Source organism: Necator americanus, chromosome IV (assembly GCF_031761385.1).
Source record: "Necator americanus strain Aroian chromosome IV, whole genome shotgun sequence".
NCBI lineage: Eukaryota > Metazoa > Nematoda > Chromadorea > Rhabditida > Ancylostomatidae > Necator > Necator americanus.
The window spans coordinates 2,072,679-2,088,976 of NC_087374.1; the positions used below are offsets into that span (position 1 = coordinate 2,072,679).

At 37.5% G+C, this 16,298-nt stretch overlaps 3 protein-coding genes across 4 annotated transcripts in view; 2 read left to right on the forward strand and 1 right to left on the reverse strand.

The window, feature by feature from the left end:
• RB195_000174 (uncharacterized protein) overlaps positions 1 to 8,607 on the forward strand; it is a gene marked incomplete at both ends in the record, with an annotated part of 54,251 nt that extends 45,644 nt beyond the window's left edge. Inside the window, 7 exons of the mRNA XM_064196364.1 lie at positions 2,473 to 2,548; positions 2,643 to 2,718; positions 4,756 to 4,858; positions 5,040 to 5,125; positions 6,343 to 6,473; positions 6,772 to 6,869; positions 8,476 to 8,607. Coding sequence (XP_064052245.1) covers positions 2,473 to 2,548; positions 2,643 to 2,718; positions 4,756 to 4,858; positions 5,040 to 5,125; positions 6,343 to 6,473; positions 6,772 to 6,869; positions 8,476 to 8,607 — 702 coding nt within the window. The remainder of the gene's footprint in view (positions 1 to 2,472; positions 2,549 to 2,642; positions 2,719 to 4,755; positions 4,859 to 5,039; positions 5,126 to 6,342; positions 6,474 to 6,771; positions 6,870 to 8,475) is intronic.
• A 300-nt stretch (positions 8,608 to 8,907) lies between these two features.
• On the reverse strand, positions 8,908 to 13,702 carry RB195_000175 (uncharacterized protein; the record flags this gene model as incomplete). 2 transcript variants are annotated; one of them, XM_064196365.1, is made up of 8 exons in its annotated part: positions 8,908 to 9,032; positions 9,468 to 9,591; positions 9,935 to 10,058; positions 12,417 to 12,487; positions 12,853 to 12,931; positions 13,037 to 13,173; positions 13,347 to 13,433; positions 13,682 to 13,702. In XM_064196365.1, the coding sequence occupies 8 exons, from the start codon at positions 13,700 to 13,702 to the stop codon at positions 8,908 to 8,910; spliced, it is 768 nt and encodes a 255-aa protein (XP_064052246.1). The 2 variants fall into 2 exon arrangements, with proteins under 2 accessions (XP_064052246.1, XP_013302108.2); XM_013446654.2 differs by lacking the exon at positions 13,682 to 13,702 and having other exon boundaries at positions 13,347 to 13,412.
• A 1,567-nt stretch (positions 13,703 to 15,269) lies between these two features.
• On the forward strand, positions 15,270 to 16,234 carry RB195_000176 (uncharacterized protein; the record flags this gene model as incomplete). Its single annotated transcript, XM_064196366.1, has 4 exons — positions 15,270 to 15,302; positions 15,815 to 15,891; positions 15,996 to 16,129; positions 16,200 to 16,234. 4 exons carry the CDS (start codon positions 15,270 to 15,272, stop codon positions 16,232 to 16,234), a joined length of 279 nt encoding a protein of 92 aa, XP_064052247.1.
• Between the last annotated feature and the right edge of the window lie 64 nt (positions 16,235 to 16,298).

Below are 16,298 nucleotides of genomic sequence, written 5' to 3' on the forward strand. Positions count from 1 at the left end.
TATTTATTTATATATTTGTATCTAGAGCATTTGGTCTTTGTTGATCCGTGAAGCTTTTTATTCTCTACTTCTAGTTTTTAGACAAGTATTTTGGAAAATACAATTTTTAGAAGATAGTGAATACAAACAATAAATACGAGTACAAATTTCAATACATAAATAAATTTTAATTAATTAATTAATTAATTAATTTACATAAATAAATTTAAATACGAATACAAATATAAATTTAAGTAAATAATTGTCAAGAATTCTAGTTTTTAGCAAAAGATATTTTGCTCTTTATTTTCACTAATTTTTCTTGATTATATTGAAGAAGGCCAAATGGTTAGTTTCCAGCTTTATTTCCTCGTAGTTTTCCCCAGCTCCAATTAAATTTACGATTATTAGAGAAAAAAATTCACTTCGTTGCAGTTTATTATGTGCATGTTTTTGCGGCGTTGAGTTGAGTCGCGAAGGCGTTGATGCGTGCCATGCCAAAATTAATATCATCTCGGAATTTTGCGCAGCTTCTACTCAGTTACGGGGGGCAGCACAGCACACAGAACGGGACACTCTTAGCTTTTAGCTTCACATAACAACACTTACATCCATTTCTTTGAAATAACTCATTTTCCTTCCGATATTAACCACTTTGTTCGTATCCACGACGTGCTCGATGCTGTTCACTGTTATTTACGGGCTTTGGAACAATAAAAATAATGAAAACCCGAATATCGGCGCTCAATTCGCATTCGCACTTACGTTAGAATTTTTACTCGTTACTATGTAATTTTAAAAATTAAAAACCGATTCATCAACGCCAAGCGCTTCATTCTTTATTCCTTAACGTGTGATTTTAGACTCTATAAAGAATTACCCTCAAATTTCATGAAAATTTCATGAAAACAATTAAGATTAGGGAGGTGGAATTGTTCGAGGAGAAAAATTTTGCTCACCCTAAAGAACAAACAAGAACCTAGTGTTGAATAGAACATAAACTCACGGAAATTCCTCTTCCTCATGTTCCTCTTCTTTTTGGAACTCATTAGAAAACGCACTGCAACACACTTTAGCTAAGAACACTTCAACTACTGGTTTCAAGCACATTTTAGATTAAATCAAATTTTATGCTCAGCAAGTTGCAACGGCTGCTTAAAAGCAGCTGTTCTGTGCTTCGCAATCGACTATAAATTATTTTTCTCGTACAACTTAATTAAACTATGGCGTTGACTCATTTGTACGGTCCTCCTTCTCCCCTCTATTCCCCCTACCCCTCCCCCCCCCCCAAAAAAAAAAAGAAAAAAAAAGTTAGTTTCTCTCCAAAATCCATGTCAAGTGCGAGTTTTTTCTTTGAGAATCAGCTTTTATTCTTTGTGGAAATAGGAATTTCGAGACAGCTGTCTCCTTCCTTTTCTTCCTGATGTTTTCCTCCCGATGTGATTCTTCAGTTGCACAATGTATTTTTTATTGTTGATACTTATTTATTCATACATTTTTTACTAGCGATTGGGATCCTAAAAACATAGTCATTCTCAACTTTAGCACTCATTCTCAAACGTTCCTCATTCATTTCGCCCTTTTTTCCCTATGAACTTTATGCTCACTTCTTTCCTGTGCTGCAAGTTGAATAAAATTTCGGATCTAGCGCAGGTTAACTCTTAGGTCTATTGACATAATCATATGGCAGGCTAGGATTTTCTCAATTTCGTTTGATATTCATAATAGCCAATTTATTTGTTTTAATGTGTAATCGCAAGACATTTAAAACACGGAAATAGATCGAAAACTGTGATTTTTAACAGAAAATTTTTTTTTAAAAATCTTGAAAATGAATGCCGGAACAGAGAAAAGCTCAGATTTCCCACTAGATCCTTAGATTTCACATGCATTTAATTCCCTTTTTTCTCCTGAGACCTTTAAAGTCATCTAAGAAACTCTTTATCTTTTTTTTAAATCATGAAATGTGTGAGTTTATACATAGTGCTGTCGTTCTAGAACTTCTTGTAACTATGAATTTAATTTGCTCCAATCAAGCTCGAACTTCTCCTCGTAGTGCAAATCAAATAATTTTTGTTGGTTCCACATACATAGTGACGCTACGCCTTCAACGCATCAATTCCTAATCCAATTACCCAGTGATTTTCCTCGCCACAAACTCGAAGAAATCCGCTGATTCCTTCGTCAAATCTGCACTTTTTGACGTGCTTTCTATCAAAAAAAATATTGATCGCACATTTTCATTTTTATCAAAGAACTACATTCTGTTTAAAGAATTCTAGATAAAGAATGTTTACAAGTTCTTACTAATAATCCTTTACCTAAAAGAAAGACCATAACTGATTCATTTCACCATATTTTTTATGTCTCATCGACTTATTTACTGTCCTTTTTTTCAAAAATACAAATTTTTATTTCACTTCTCTTTAACATTATCTAATTGTGGATACAGGGAAGTAGCGATATCTCCGTGTTCAGAATGGAAAATTTCAGGATCTAATGTTCAACATACTTCTTTCCATGGCAAAGGAGGGCACCTCCGATTGCCCACAGTTCACAACTCCAGGACGTGAGTGCTCGGCAGATCATCTTCTCGTCTCGCATCTTTTAAGATTAAATTACAAGAGCAAACATTAAGCAAGGAATATGAGGGTTTTTTTCAGGATCAAGTAGAGATAATCTCATAAATACCGTTTATAAATTGCATCGAACGCGGTTACGCATTCTCGATCCATACAGGTCAGTTTGAACCACATTTGCCTTGTCAAGCAGTCTATAAAATTTTAAAAAATATAAAAAATTAAATTATAAAAAATAAAAATAATAATTTATAAAAATTATTAAATTTTAAAAGATTAAAATTTTAAATTTTCGTGTTTGAAACTTAACTCAAAAGAGTTATCGAAATTGTCTTCTATCACTACCTTTTGGTTCTTAAACATGTCGATTTAATATAGGTATAAAAAATAGAATGATTAGACGCATTATAGGTTAAAAAAATAAAAATAGAAAAAAAAATAAAATAAAGTAAGAATAATAAAATATAATAGTAAAATAAATAAAATCAATAGAATAAATAAAAAAATGAATACTAGTTTAAAAAAAACGTTTACAACGCTGCCGATTCGCATAGTGCATATGTATACAACAGCGCTACTGCTAAATTCTCTCGCAAGATTCGTCTCCCATGGATTAATCTGCCGCAAATCGTTGGAACTCTTGTGATTGGGGAAAATTAAATTTTGGCAATATCATACGACGGAGAATGAGCCGCTAATTTAGAATATACTTCCAGAAGTTATTTTTGACAAATGTGTTTCCCGAAAACAGGTTAAATTTCCTCCCCGGAAGAGGTGGTCATATGATTTGCGCTGATTTCTCAAAATTGAACAAAATCTTCAACAAATTCGTAATCAGAAGATTATTTAAAATATTTTGGAGCTCCACGTCATGTGTACGTTCAAAATTTCCGTTGTCTTCTGAAATTAAATACCTTCATTGCTGTAGGAAATCACAGGGACGATGTTATGTGGAACACAAGGGGGAAATACCTACGAAAGCACGTAAAATCTGAAAAAAAAGTTCTAATTTTCTATCTAAAATCTTAAAAAAGAGTTATACGTTGACACCTTCTGAAATTTTATATTTTACGTTTTTTTTTTCAGAACATCAGTCATACGTTCTGATTTTCCTCAGCGCTATCTTTTAATACTCGTTATAGCCTAGTTGAAAAATTCAAGAATTCATTTCTTTGAAATCATCTCTTTCCATATAACCAAATATTCAATCTATATTATGATTATATTATTATACATATATATTATATTATTATGTACCATATTACCATGTATTATATTTTTATATTATGTATTATTTTTTATTATTACGTTATTGTATTTCCCCTAACCAGGCTACACCCACATATCCATCAGAATACGCTCATCCAGCCGGATAAATTGTACTGGACGTGATCCGCCTAATGCAGTCCTTTGCACTTCAAGATATAAGTAAATAAGTTGATTATTCTCAGAAACCTCCTTCCTTATCTTTTGCGACGCTGTTATATACATATGTTTAGGAATTTTATACATGCTAAGGGCTCAACAAAGTTATTTACTATACCCAATGGATATAATACTGTAGAAATCAATTGAGAACACGTTGACAACAATCGCATTTCGGGAAAAATTAGCCATGAAGGACCGCGGCTTTTTTTTTTCGTTCGCGACTGCAGCCCACATGTTACTGTTATTACTGTTATTAAAATTCAAATAACAGAAGATTTTCCGAAACCACACGGTGTAGAGCACCATTTAGATCTGATATATGGGAAGAAAAAGTGACAAAAAAGTGGAAATATAGCTAAATAAAATTACAAAAAAGCAACTATAGTCCACACCTGGTCTAAGCTGTCCCAAGCGTGTAATAAAAATCGTCAGTTCCTTTGCTGTGAGGGCACCAGAGTAAAAAATCCCTGTCTGAGATTGTATTTGATTTTTTTTTATATGAGTGCTAGTGTCACCCAATAACAGAATGCAACTAGATATCTTTTCCAGAACAAAAAAGAAACAACTAGATCAATTATGTTACGAATTACTTATCAGGACATTTTGTAAAAAAAAATCGGCGACTAACTTATTATAAATTATTATTATTATTATAAGTTCTACATGTTTCTACATATAATATATTCTTAATCTTATATGCGTATATTACTTTCTGATACCCCTAATAAATAAATGCAGAGTGACTTAATTGAAATCACTATGATTCCAGGAAGTTAAAAAACGCACTAAAGCAGCTTCAAGAAGACTACCTCAAATCGAAAGATTCAAATCCGATTATGCGGTATATGAAATTGCAGCAAAGCGTAAGAGAAGTGGGTTCCATCGTTTTTTTTTCTTCTTAATTTACTTACATCGAAAGATTTCTCCAAGAAGAATATGTTTTTCAGAAAAATTTTCAACATCTCTGAATTATGTTTGTGAAACCACAATATTGTTTTACTGCTTTATTACTCCCACTTGAAGAAATTCTTGATCCGCTGACCTTGTTTTCAGGTTGTAATTATGGAGAAACAGTATTGGAAGTTGCTTGATATACCTATTCAAGACGGGGCAGAAGATTCAAATGAATACGTTGTAAGGCACGTAAGGAATCATATTACCCTATTCAGGATTTGAACTAAATAGTCGAATGAGCACTCGTTCTGTAACTATGATGGTTACCAGAAATTTACCCAAGGGATTAAGAAAATTTCCAAAAAGAATTTTAAAAAAAACCGCTCCACAACCCAACAAAGGCTCACATATGAACCGTTACAAAAAAAAAACAGGTGACCATGTGTTCCCTTGGTCCTACATACGCCCTGCCAAGGAATAAACGAATAACTCGTTAGTGTAGCGTTTGTATTTTATTATTCCGTATTCCGTATTCCGCCAGAACAAATGACAAGCCAAACTCTGCTCTATTATTAATGTTTAAATCTGTTAGTTAATAATTATTTTTCACTATAGTAATATTTGTTTTATTTATTTACATTTTTTATTATTATATATTATATTATTATTAATATTACCAATATTTATTATTATTATAATACTATTTATTCTATTTATTTATATTTTCCTTATTGTTTACTATATAATTATTAATATTATCAATATTTAATGTTCTGATGTCCAACTTCGTGATCACTGGGGTCGAAATCCGCTGATGCCAAAAAAAAACCTGTGTGGAATACCATAAGTTGAATAATAGCATATATTATATTCTATACAAAGTATGTATACACATATAATATTCTATATTCATATAATATTACATATAATATTCTGTATTCTGTGTGTGGGTATCATAAGTTCAATTCTACCATATATTATATATCCTCTTTGTTCCTTGGGTTAATTACAAGCAAATATTTCTTGCAAGAATAAAGGATAAAGTGGCAGGCGTTCCGCTCGGGATTCTTCATCACGTTCACTTCAATTCAGAATTGTTTGAGGTTTATGAACGTGTAACTAGCCTATACAATGACTTGCGGGGGCTAGCCAATGGGTCAAGTCCAGGTTTTCATCCTTCCAGACAATTCTGATACCAGTTATCGACCACGGAGGACGAAAGACTTGATGAGGATTCGAATCTCCTATCGATCGTTTAGACAGCGAAATCTCTTACCGACTGCGCTATACCCGCGCCTATCCTACCCTATTTATCCTTGCAGGAATATAACTTATATTCTTCAGCAAACGTTCAAGAATACTTCCTGTACTTCAAGAGAATCTGTGTTCGCCTGTCGACTGTTTTGGGCTGTTCTACTTCGTTTCTACAACTATCGATGAATATTTTAAAAATCTTATTTAGGATAATCCATTTACTCGAAGAAACATCGTCAGTTCCACCATCTGGTGGAATAAGTGCTCTTCTCAGTTCAACAATGATGGGACGAAGTGTTGAAACTCGAGTCGATCAAAGTCTTTATGACTCAATAAAAAGTAGGATTGTCCAAATATTTTCAAGTTGTTCGTTATGTTTTTCTTGCTGTATTTCTACTTACTTACTTTTTACTTTTACACAACAACAGCAAATAGTAGTCTCTAATCGTAGTTCTATAGATAAATTCACTTTTCGGATCTTATCAAACATACGGTAACGCCGCCCTAAATCACTCCATTTAGTAAGCTGTTAGAATCTAGTAAATAAAAATAAGAAAAAAAATTAGACCAATTCATCTGTTCAACTTCACTTTTTTTAGTTTTTTTTTTAATTTTCCGTTCGAATACCTATTTTAAGGTCGAAAAACGGAAGAACTTCAAAAGGACTGTGAAAACATGTATGCCCAACTGTATAAATTGATAAAGAAGTACCAAGGTCTAAGGAGGATTATTAAGGTAATACGAATGTACTGCTCTGTTGCTTTGATACGCATCTATTTGGCATTTAGTTATACTGTATTTGAATATTTCTTGTAATTATTAGGCTGGACAGAAAGTCTTGTCACCCAATTTTCAAAATTTCCAGAACTTTCCATTTTTGGGCGGAACCCATGTTGCATCATGCAGCATTGGCCTTCCTTAACTTTAATCACGATGTCAATTACGCAAGAGCAACTTCGAGCTCTATCTCATCTTCTATGAATGACGTCGCAGTATTGGAGCAGCAGCAGCAGCCCGTAACATCAACAGTAGATTGGGTGAAGACACCACTACCATCAGGACTGTCAAGCGCTGATTCGCTCGCTTCACAAGCGGAGAAATCGACTTCGAAGACAAGTCCCGGTCGGAACGCCCCTCGGTTACAGAAAAGTGCTGGCTCGATGGACCCCTCACACCTCGACGGATGGCACCCGGTTTACTCGGGTATCCATCTGTCAATGGAGTTTCTCGATAGTTTTATTACTGGAGATGAGAGTTAGGTCCTCTCCGACTATAACGCGCCCCGTGGCGTGTGGCTCGCTCGCGGAGAAGACCCGCCAACGCAACCCAAATCGGACCTCCATTCCAAAAAGTATCTCTTTTGTTCCTTCTGAGATTCGAGGGTAATGCTGTTTTGTGACCTGCTCCCACAAGGTCACACCGTCACCGGTTCCACATATCCTAGTCAGCTCCAGAAGTTCGCATCGGCCGTCCGAGTTGGAGATCAGCCGAGACCAGCTTCGGTGCACCCCCTCCACGATAACGCTAAGGCCCATGTAGCTGTGAAGAACCATGAAAAACTGGAGGAGTTAGGCAGGGACACGATGCCCAATCCCCCCTATTCTCTCGACTTCCCCCTCAGACTACCACTTACTCTGGTCCCCCAAGGCTTTCCTAGCTACTTCACCTTCACCAAGTTTGAAGAAGTCGAACGAGCGGTCAGCAACTTCCAGTCTCCCCAGTTCTGGGGAAAAAGGGATCGCTGACCTGCTCATTAGGTGGGACGCTGTTGTAGTTAGTAATCGTGATTATATTATTAATTAATTTCTATTGTAAGCTAGGTAAAAAAAATAAACCAGAAAAAATGACAAATGGTGACAAGACTTTCTGTCCAACCTGATACTTGTAAAGGCTGAAACTAACTCGGATACATGTTAGATCATACTAACACGTATAGTTGGGTCAGAACGACATGAATCACGAACAATTGCGCAAGCGGCTGCACTCGAAGCGGCGCAGTGGAGCGTAGCGGTTGGGATCGTGTAAGGACACTCGTTACCGCCACCGATCTTTGCAGTTCACAATGGTCCCACCTCGATTCCAACCGCTGTCTCCACCGCACCGCTTTGAGCGCACCCGCTACGCAACTGTCTGTGCTTCGTGCCTTTTTGAACCGACTATACGTTGTGCACTAAATGTATCCAAGCAGTTAGGTGCGAAGCGCCTTTGATCAAAGCAAGGAAAACAGTGTTTTTAAACATAGAGTGTCGCGTCGCGCTCAACCGATTGAACATATCCAAAGCAAATTGCACGTTTGTTGGTTTTCCAATGACCGTAATCGTTAGTACCTTCCTTCTTGCAGGAACTACACGACAAGTACGATGCATCTAGGATGTACCCTATCGTTCCACGATATCCTATATTGAAGAAAATGATAAAATCAGCTTTAAGAGCTCCCGAATTTGCTGATATTTGCCATGAACAAACGGAATGATGTTATTGTTGATTCTTTTAAAAAGAACAATAAAAAAAATCTACACAACAAAAGATTAAAAAAAGATTAAAAGAAAGATTAACAGTGAAGATTCACTAATCATCTGAATAAAGGACAAACTTTTACTCTTATTATTCGCGAACCGAACAAAAGAGGCTAGATAGATGTGCAAACGCTCGTAAATTGGAATCATGAACTCATACACAAACAAGTTTTCAACAAAAACAATAACAACGACACTTAATCATATAAGGGGAGGAAAAACTATGGTATTTCCACTAACGAACAATAAGTTATAATTCATACTATCTCACCGAGCGAATGAATTACGGAGAAGTCCCGTATAGCTTCTTCAGATAAAGGTGCATTTCCTTCTCGAACGACAAGCATTGTCTGTAATCCCGCCTCTCGTGCAGCTCTTGCTTCTCAAAATAAAACATTCTCTAGACTTTTTTCAAATTTTTAATTGATTTTCTTGAGCTGTAGCCAAGGTTGTTATTGATCGTCTATATTAAAGAATAGCTAACGTTTCGCCTTCGTCAGAGCCTTCATAGCCATTAGTGATTTATCCTCTCAAGCGCCTCATCACCCTACAGAAAGCATCCAAACGGTAGGCAAACTCAAACAACAACACATTGGCTGGTGCTTACCTCATTAGCTAGACTTGTTAACGCAACAGACCACCACGTACCACAACTGCGAGTCACAAGGGTTTTATATAGGGACCTCATGGCCCGCCCCGTAGATCAAAACCCGCATAGGTCTTGATATGGGAATAACTCGTTTGTGATAACAATGCACTCATCCTTTTTGTTCAAATTTTCCATTTTTAAATTTTACTTTATTTCTACGAACCTCACCTGCTTCAATGTCAGTGAGAAACAGAACTTGCGACGGATCCACGTTTATATGTTTGCAAATGTTAGTGTACGACTTTGGATCTCCTTTAAGACCAACATTCGTGTCAAAGTATCCAAAAAGAAGCTGAAATAAATGGAAAATGACTCAAGAAAAAATCAAGTGATTTTCTGTTTGTATGCTGTATCTGTTCAAATTTCATCATTATAGAGAAATGATAATGTGACGATCTCGACACACAACTTTCTTATAACATAATCAACCCAGTTGAGATCTAGTTCAACATAGCAGCTCACATTTACAGTAATAGTAAGCGAGCGGTTAATACTTACTACCTAAGAAAGAATATAAGAAGAGCAGCTGTTAATAAATGCCAAATTAATCAGTCTCTTTCTTTTACCGAAAAAAAAACGAATATAAAAACAGCATAAACAAAAGAAAACAACCTTTTTTAAACTATCTTGCATACCTTGGTCATATCTCCGGATATGGAATTACCAAATAGCTTCTTTTGAGCAAGCACTGAACCTGATGAATAGATGTACGTGGGCAAAGATAGTGACTGAAGCGCTGGCAACACATCAGGATAGACGCTGCAAATAACAAGCTAGTCGGCTGTAATTTTGTTGTATCTTTAAAAAAGGACAATAAGGTAATTGGACGGGATCGATAGGCGGGACCCGTTAGGGAGGTCGGTAAGGTCCCATTCGAGGTAATTTCAAATGTACAATATGAATATGACACTAACTTGCTCTAAAATTTGAATCAAAATGAAGTTTTGGTGGAACAAATTTATGCCGAGTTCTAGGTCAACCACCAAAAGTTCATTCTTTGTGGCCCTAAAGAGGGCCGAAAAGTACGGCGTTTTGCACACTGACAACCAGCATAAACAGTGCGCGAACCAAGTGCTAAATGCAGAGCTGTCACTAAACCTACTGTGTTCACCAAGTAAACTAGGCATTGCCTCACCAACGCCGTCTCTTGCCGCGACATGTCATGGAGCCATTAAAGGCATCACCCCACGGATCTGAGGTGGTGGATATTTCAAGTGGAGTATTCGTACACGGGATAGTAGAATATGGAGATGGGTGTGATTCCTTCCATTTCCTCCTAATTGCCGAAAAAAACGGCCCCGAAGATGCGCGCGTGCACAGGGATGGTGCGCTCCAATTGAACTCCTTGTGGAAAATAGTGCGCCGAAATGCTCGAAGCTGTATCTTCCGGACCGTTTTTTACTGCAATTAAGAAGAAATGGACGGAACCATCCTTCTCTCAATAATCTACGATCCCGTATACAAATACTCCACCGAAAATCCGTACCACTCCAGATTCGTGGGGTGATGCCTTTAAGTAGGGAACAGAATTTCAACTAAAGTTTGCAAGGGTTACAAATTTCAGTGAAAAATTCGAAGCTATCAAAGTTCGTAGATAAGTTCTAAAGTAATATATATAATCTAATTAAAGCACTATTATATCATAGGATTCCTAACAACTAATTCTTATTAGCTTACATATCCAATAAACAATCTCTCACTGAACTTAGAAAATATTTCTCATTGGTGTTTCTCAAAAACCGGAGGGCTGCTTTGTTAGGCAAAGATTTAAAGAACACTGCTGAATGTTTCCATCACGTCGAAGAAGTCATAATCCCAGAGATCGCCTTTCAGACCGCGCTATCTGCGAATCCTCTCCTTACAATGAGACTACGTCCTCTTCATGCGCTGAGAGTGAACCTCCTTAGCCGTGTTGGCGAAAATGGCGCTGTAGTTTACTTTCCCATGGGTGTAGCCATGGCTAGCAAGATTGTTCCAACCACCCTACATATCGGTTCGAATGGTCCTCCATAAGTGACGCACTTCTGGACAATCCCTTTCAGGGGAGCGGGGTCTCAAATGTCGACGCTTTCGAAAAACATCACTTTCGCACCTTCCTGAATTCCACCTATGAGCCAATCTTTGGGAACGAAAGCGCCAACGTTGTACATGTTGCTTTCGTTGAGCTATATGCTATCCGCTCCGCCCAGCCGCACAACATTGTATAGAACTCAACGAGCACATATCGCAACCATGGATTTTATTGCATAATAGTTTTCTCCTCCACCTCGAGCGTTCGTCCCGTTTCTTCACCGTTCCATGATCGCAAGCGAACATTTAACTCGAAAAAAGATTTTTCCCTCTCCATGTAGAAACTCGACAAATGTGCTCTTCAAATAACCGATTTTCCTGTTGATTCAAGGTTGCTGGCACGCACACAGGTTGCATTCAAATTCCCGTCTCCCATCACCACCGCTGGGCACACTTGCTTGGACACCTTTCTGGGATTTTCATGGTTCCAACATGGGAAATCTTTCTACAGAAGTCCCCGTTCGACAAGCTGTTCGTCCAACTCTCCCTCTCTCGTCGTCGCAGTCAACTGCAGCCATGTCGAAATCGCGCAGAGATTCACAGTATATCCACGTTTTATACATACTTATACAATACATAATACATACATTTTGAAGCGCTTTCGAATATGAAATTTGCTGCTTGTTGTTTTCTCTTATATACACCTACTTTTAAACTATTCGAAATCGATTTCCCGGAATGTGCCGGGGACCATTTCGGCACAACTTCGAAAATGTCTTTCGTGTGATTCGTAGATTGACTTTAGATCATTTCCCTTTTCAGATTCAAGTTTTACGATAGTAAGTGTTCCGTAACCAAAATGCAGACGGAATTTCATTTGAGAAGGCTTAGGTTAGCCACGAGAAGCAGTTTTGCTACTTTCGATTTTTTAGAAAACCGTTCTCCCAATTTTATATGCTGAATGGATCCCATATTCGTTTCTCAGCATAAAATTACCCCAGAACCAGTCCTAGATAGTTTGTAAATTTGAAAAAAAAGAAGTGGGAAAATTGGAGTAGTCTCCTACAACTGCTTTTGTATCTAAAAAAATACTAAAGTAGTACTCACTGTCCCTTAACGTCTCCCTTTCTATATGCTTCTTCCCATATTAGTCCTTGCAGAGTTTTCATTGGTGTGACCTAGAAAAAATAAGAGGATAAGGACTTATGATAACAACACACAGTCGGAAAGAGAGACGCTCTGTATTAAATGAGAGGCCGAATTCGCGTAGTAATTAGGACATTCTAGGAAAAAAGGATAAATTATAACCGCGGCCTGGAGCCAGCGAAGGTGGTTGTTTTTTACCGTACTGATTAACTCGAGGCCCATCAATCTTTACTCAACATAGGCTTAAAGGAAATATGTGTCTTTTCCTTCCAAACAATGTTCGGAATAAATGTTATGTTTTTTTTTTAATTTCTAGACTCCTTCCTTTACTTATTTTTCAATGATTTTTTTCTGCAGCCACTTATTATTGCAGTGTAATGATTCCAAAAGCCATCACCTTTTTGTCGGTTTTGATCCAATGTCTAACATTGTTAGAAATATCTTCAATGCATTCTTCTTTAGTATTCCTTACCAACCTAAATGCTGAAAAGAAAATTAGTAGACTCGTGATTAACATTAGGTTTATGTAAACCTTGTCATTTCCATAAGTTAAAGATTAGAAGCATATTGCTTTGCATTACCTTATTTCATTATTCACTTTCGATTCTTTTTCGGAAACTTGACGAATATCGTCAATTATCCTCGCCACAGGAGCGTCATCGAAATGCTCACGAACGAAGTCCTCAACTGCTTCATATGCACAAGGAAATAAAACGTCCTAGAAATTGTTAATTAGCATCGACAAACATTAAAACTATTATCAGTGCTATTCAATGAAAAAAAAGCATAATGATATGTGAAAGGTTGAACTAAAGGCAAGCATGTAAAGAAAAGAAGACTTTTTCTCCAAATCTTCATCCTACATCTACCAAAGAAAAGGCAAGAACCCACTTTCACAAAGGATATACTGGTGACAGTGCCCTCTATATCAAGAAGAAGATGTGTGAACGTTGGCATCCTTAACGAGCACGTAGATAACTGAAGATGAAGTTAAAAGAAAATCAGAAACTCAACGAATCATGACACAATAACGCGTGAACGTTATGCACTCGCAAAGGGTACTCCAAAAAAAGAAAGAAAAGACAATCAGTGCCGCTAGAAAAATAAAGATTTGCTACAAATTTAACACGGTATTCTAGATTCTTGAGCCTCTATCCTCGACTTCAATTTTAACTGCAGCAATGATGTACTAGTAGTGGAATACTATCCAGACCTTTTTTGCAAACCTCTAGAAAAAAAATCATCATATTCTGACCAAAAAATTAGGAGGATCTCACTTTTAGGTACTCTTTCAACTCCGCGAAAGTTTCCCAATTAATAGTCAATTACCATTACCAATTCTTTAAACAACCTATCACTTCGTGTCCCAGTAATTTCACCAGCGTATTGAGGTTTTTTGGCTCGAGCATATATTCTAAAATCTTATTCGAAAAGAAAAAACTGGAAATTTGACGAATGTTTGAAAAAAATGTGCGTCGTACCAGCCATAAACGACAACTGAACGGGATCGGAGAGATCTCATAAATAAAGCAACAATAAAGTTACTGTAACAGAGCCAATTAACGCTCAAGATGAGCTGGGAAAAAAGAAGAATGATGAACAAGTGTGCTCAGCAAGGAGAAAGAAGATGAACCAGTGCCCAACTGGATGGTATAACTGTCGGAGTCACAGCTGTTAACTGCCTTGGTTTTTCTTCTTCGAAATTAGCTGTACCGAAATGACATAAAAGTGTAGTAGAGAAAGGACATTCAACGCTGCTTTAATCGATTTGTATTTTGGCGCGCAAAAGAAAGTTTCTAGAACGCAAATACGGTAATGACCGTTCCTAACTTCAAACATCTTTTCTATTTGATAAACCCTTGAAAAGCCGATAGTTCAAAACCGACGGGTCATCACTGGAATTGATAGGTAAGTCATTCGGCCACTAAAACCAAAGCATTAGTCTTCGAGGATCCATGACATGTAGGCTAGAACTAACAAAAGAAAAAAGGAAGATAGACTCCCGTAAAGAAACGACCCAGAAGATGCGGCGCCGCACAAGGCTGGGGCGCTCCAGTGGAACTCGCTGTAGAAAATAGCGCTCCTGAACGCTCCAAGCCGTATCTTCCGGGGAGTTTTTTTACGGCAGTTAGGAAGAAATGGACGGAATCACCCCCCTCACCATAGTCTTCCATCCCGTGTACGAATACTCTACCGGAAATCCGTACCACTCCAGATTCGTGAGGTGATGCCTTTAACGAAACCGAAAATGGCCTTAGATGTGACTTCTCCGCAATCCGCACGGGACAGTTAAGAACGGTCGTTGTGGTATAGGATTTTTTTTGTGCACCAAGTATAAGTCGATTAGAACGGACTTGAGTGCTCCCGCCAACTACATTTTACCCAAAATATGCTATGCCAGAAAGATATACGTGAAGGAAATCTCCGATAACTGTTAAAAGAGCAAGAATCTTATTAATGTCAAAATTCTTTAAGAACTCCCGCACAAATCCCACACACTAACAAAACAATGCTCAAACTTCCTACATGTCGACGTAAAGCAAACGCGTTGACGATTCTGAATCCACAATATCTTCCTAGGGAAAGCAAAAATTCCACAATTGCAAAAGACACAAGGAAAAGAAATAAAGAATCGGATGGATACGACGCCATTACAAAAACACTTATCCATGTCCCTTACGATGCGAATCTCCCAAACAGAACATAATTAATTATAATTACTATCACAGTACTACAACCACACGAACGCACAAAAACGCTGGCACGGAACGACTGCCGAATCAAAATATAAGAACTGAGGTGGAGCGCAAAATCATGAATGGAGCGCATGAAGCGACGGATGCTTTTGTACGTTGCTACCTGAAATTATTGGCGACTGGAATTTTTCATTGGTGTTGGTCTTCGCTGCACTTTTCTGTTGCTGGAACCTGTTTGTTGTTGTGGATTCTTTACACAAATCATTCTGTACAGGTTCATTGAACTGAACTAGAAAACTACATCAGCAGGTCCCAGGTCCGACCATCTCTGGTCTTGCAGAGTACAGTCTGGTAGTACGTTTTGACAACTTTTTTTTCACTTTACTTCTTTAGGTACTCGTCCTGTTTGGGGAGTAGACCAAGATTACTGTCGCTCTTCTGGGCATCGACTGGGAATTACACCATTTCTGAGCGGAGATGTCAAGAACTAAGAGTTCAAAAGAAAGAAATGAAAAACAGTGTTCAAAGTTGGACACAAATTGACACAATCCACCAAAACAATAGAGGCGCAGATTTTGTTTCGGCGGCTGCGTCGCGTCAGGCCCCGTTACAGCACTGCAGCCTCAGCGCAGGCTTCAGGTTTTTTCTATTCATTGTTGTGAGGCGGTTTATACTCGCGTCTTCGCTTCACCTTCTCGTCGATTCTGCAGCGTCGTTCTTCTCATCAGTCTACACTATTGGTACGCCATTGCTTTTTCTTCAAGTTTATTGCTACGCTGCTTATATTTGAGAGGTGTGTTTCTTCTATAGACTCCTATTTTCTTTCCATGTCTTTGCTTTCCAGGCTCTATCTTAGTCGTATCAGTTTCATCAGAGGCGTTCTTCACGTAAATGTAGCTTTATTTTCACTACACACATACATACATACACGATACACTGTTACTACTAGTTTACTACAACGTTGCTTATATGGAAAAGGTATGAATCTTCTATAAGCTCTTGTTGCTTTTTCTTCATCTCTGCTTTTCATCTTCTTTCGTTTCTTCAGATTCGCTGTGCACGCCACTCTGGTTATTCTACTGAAACATTATCGTTCTGTAGCAGAGTTTCTGCTGCTACATTGCTACTCTAGAAGAGGTATGTTACT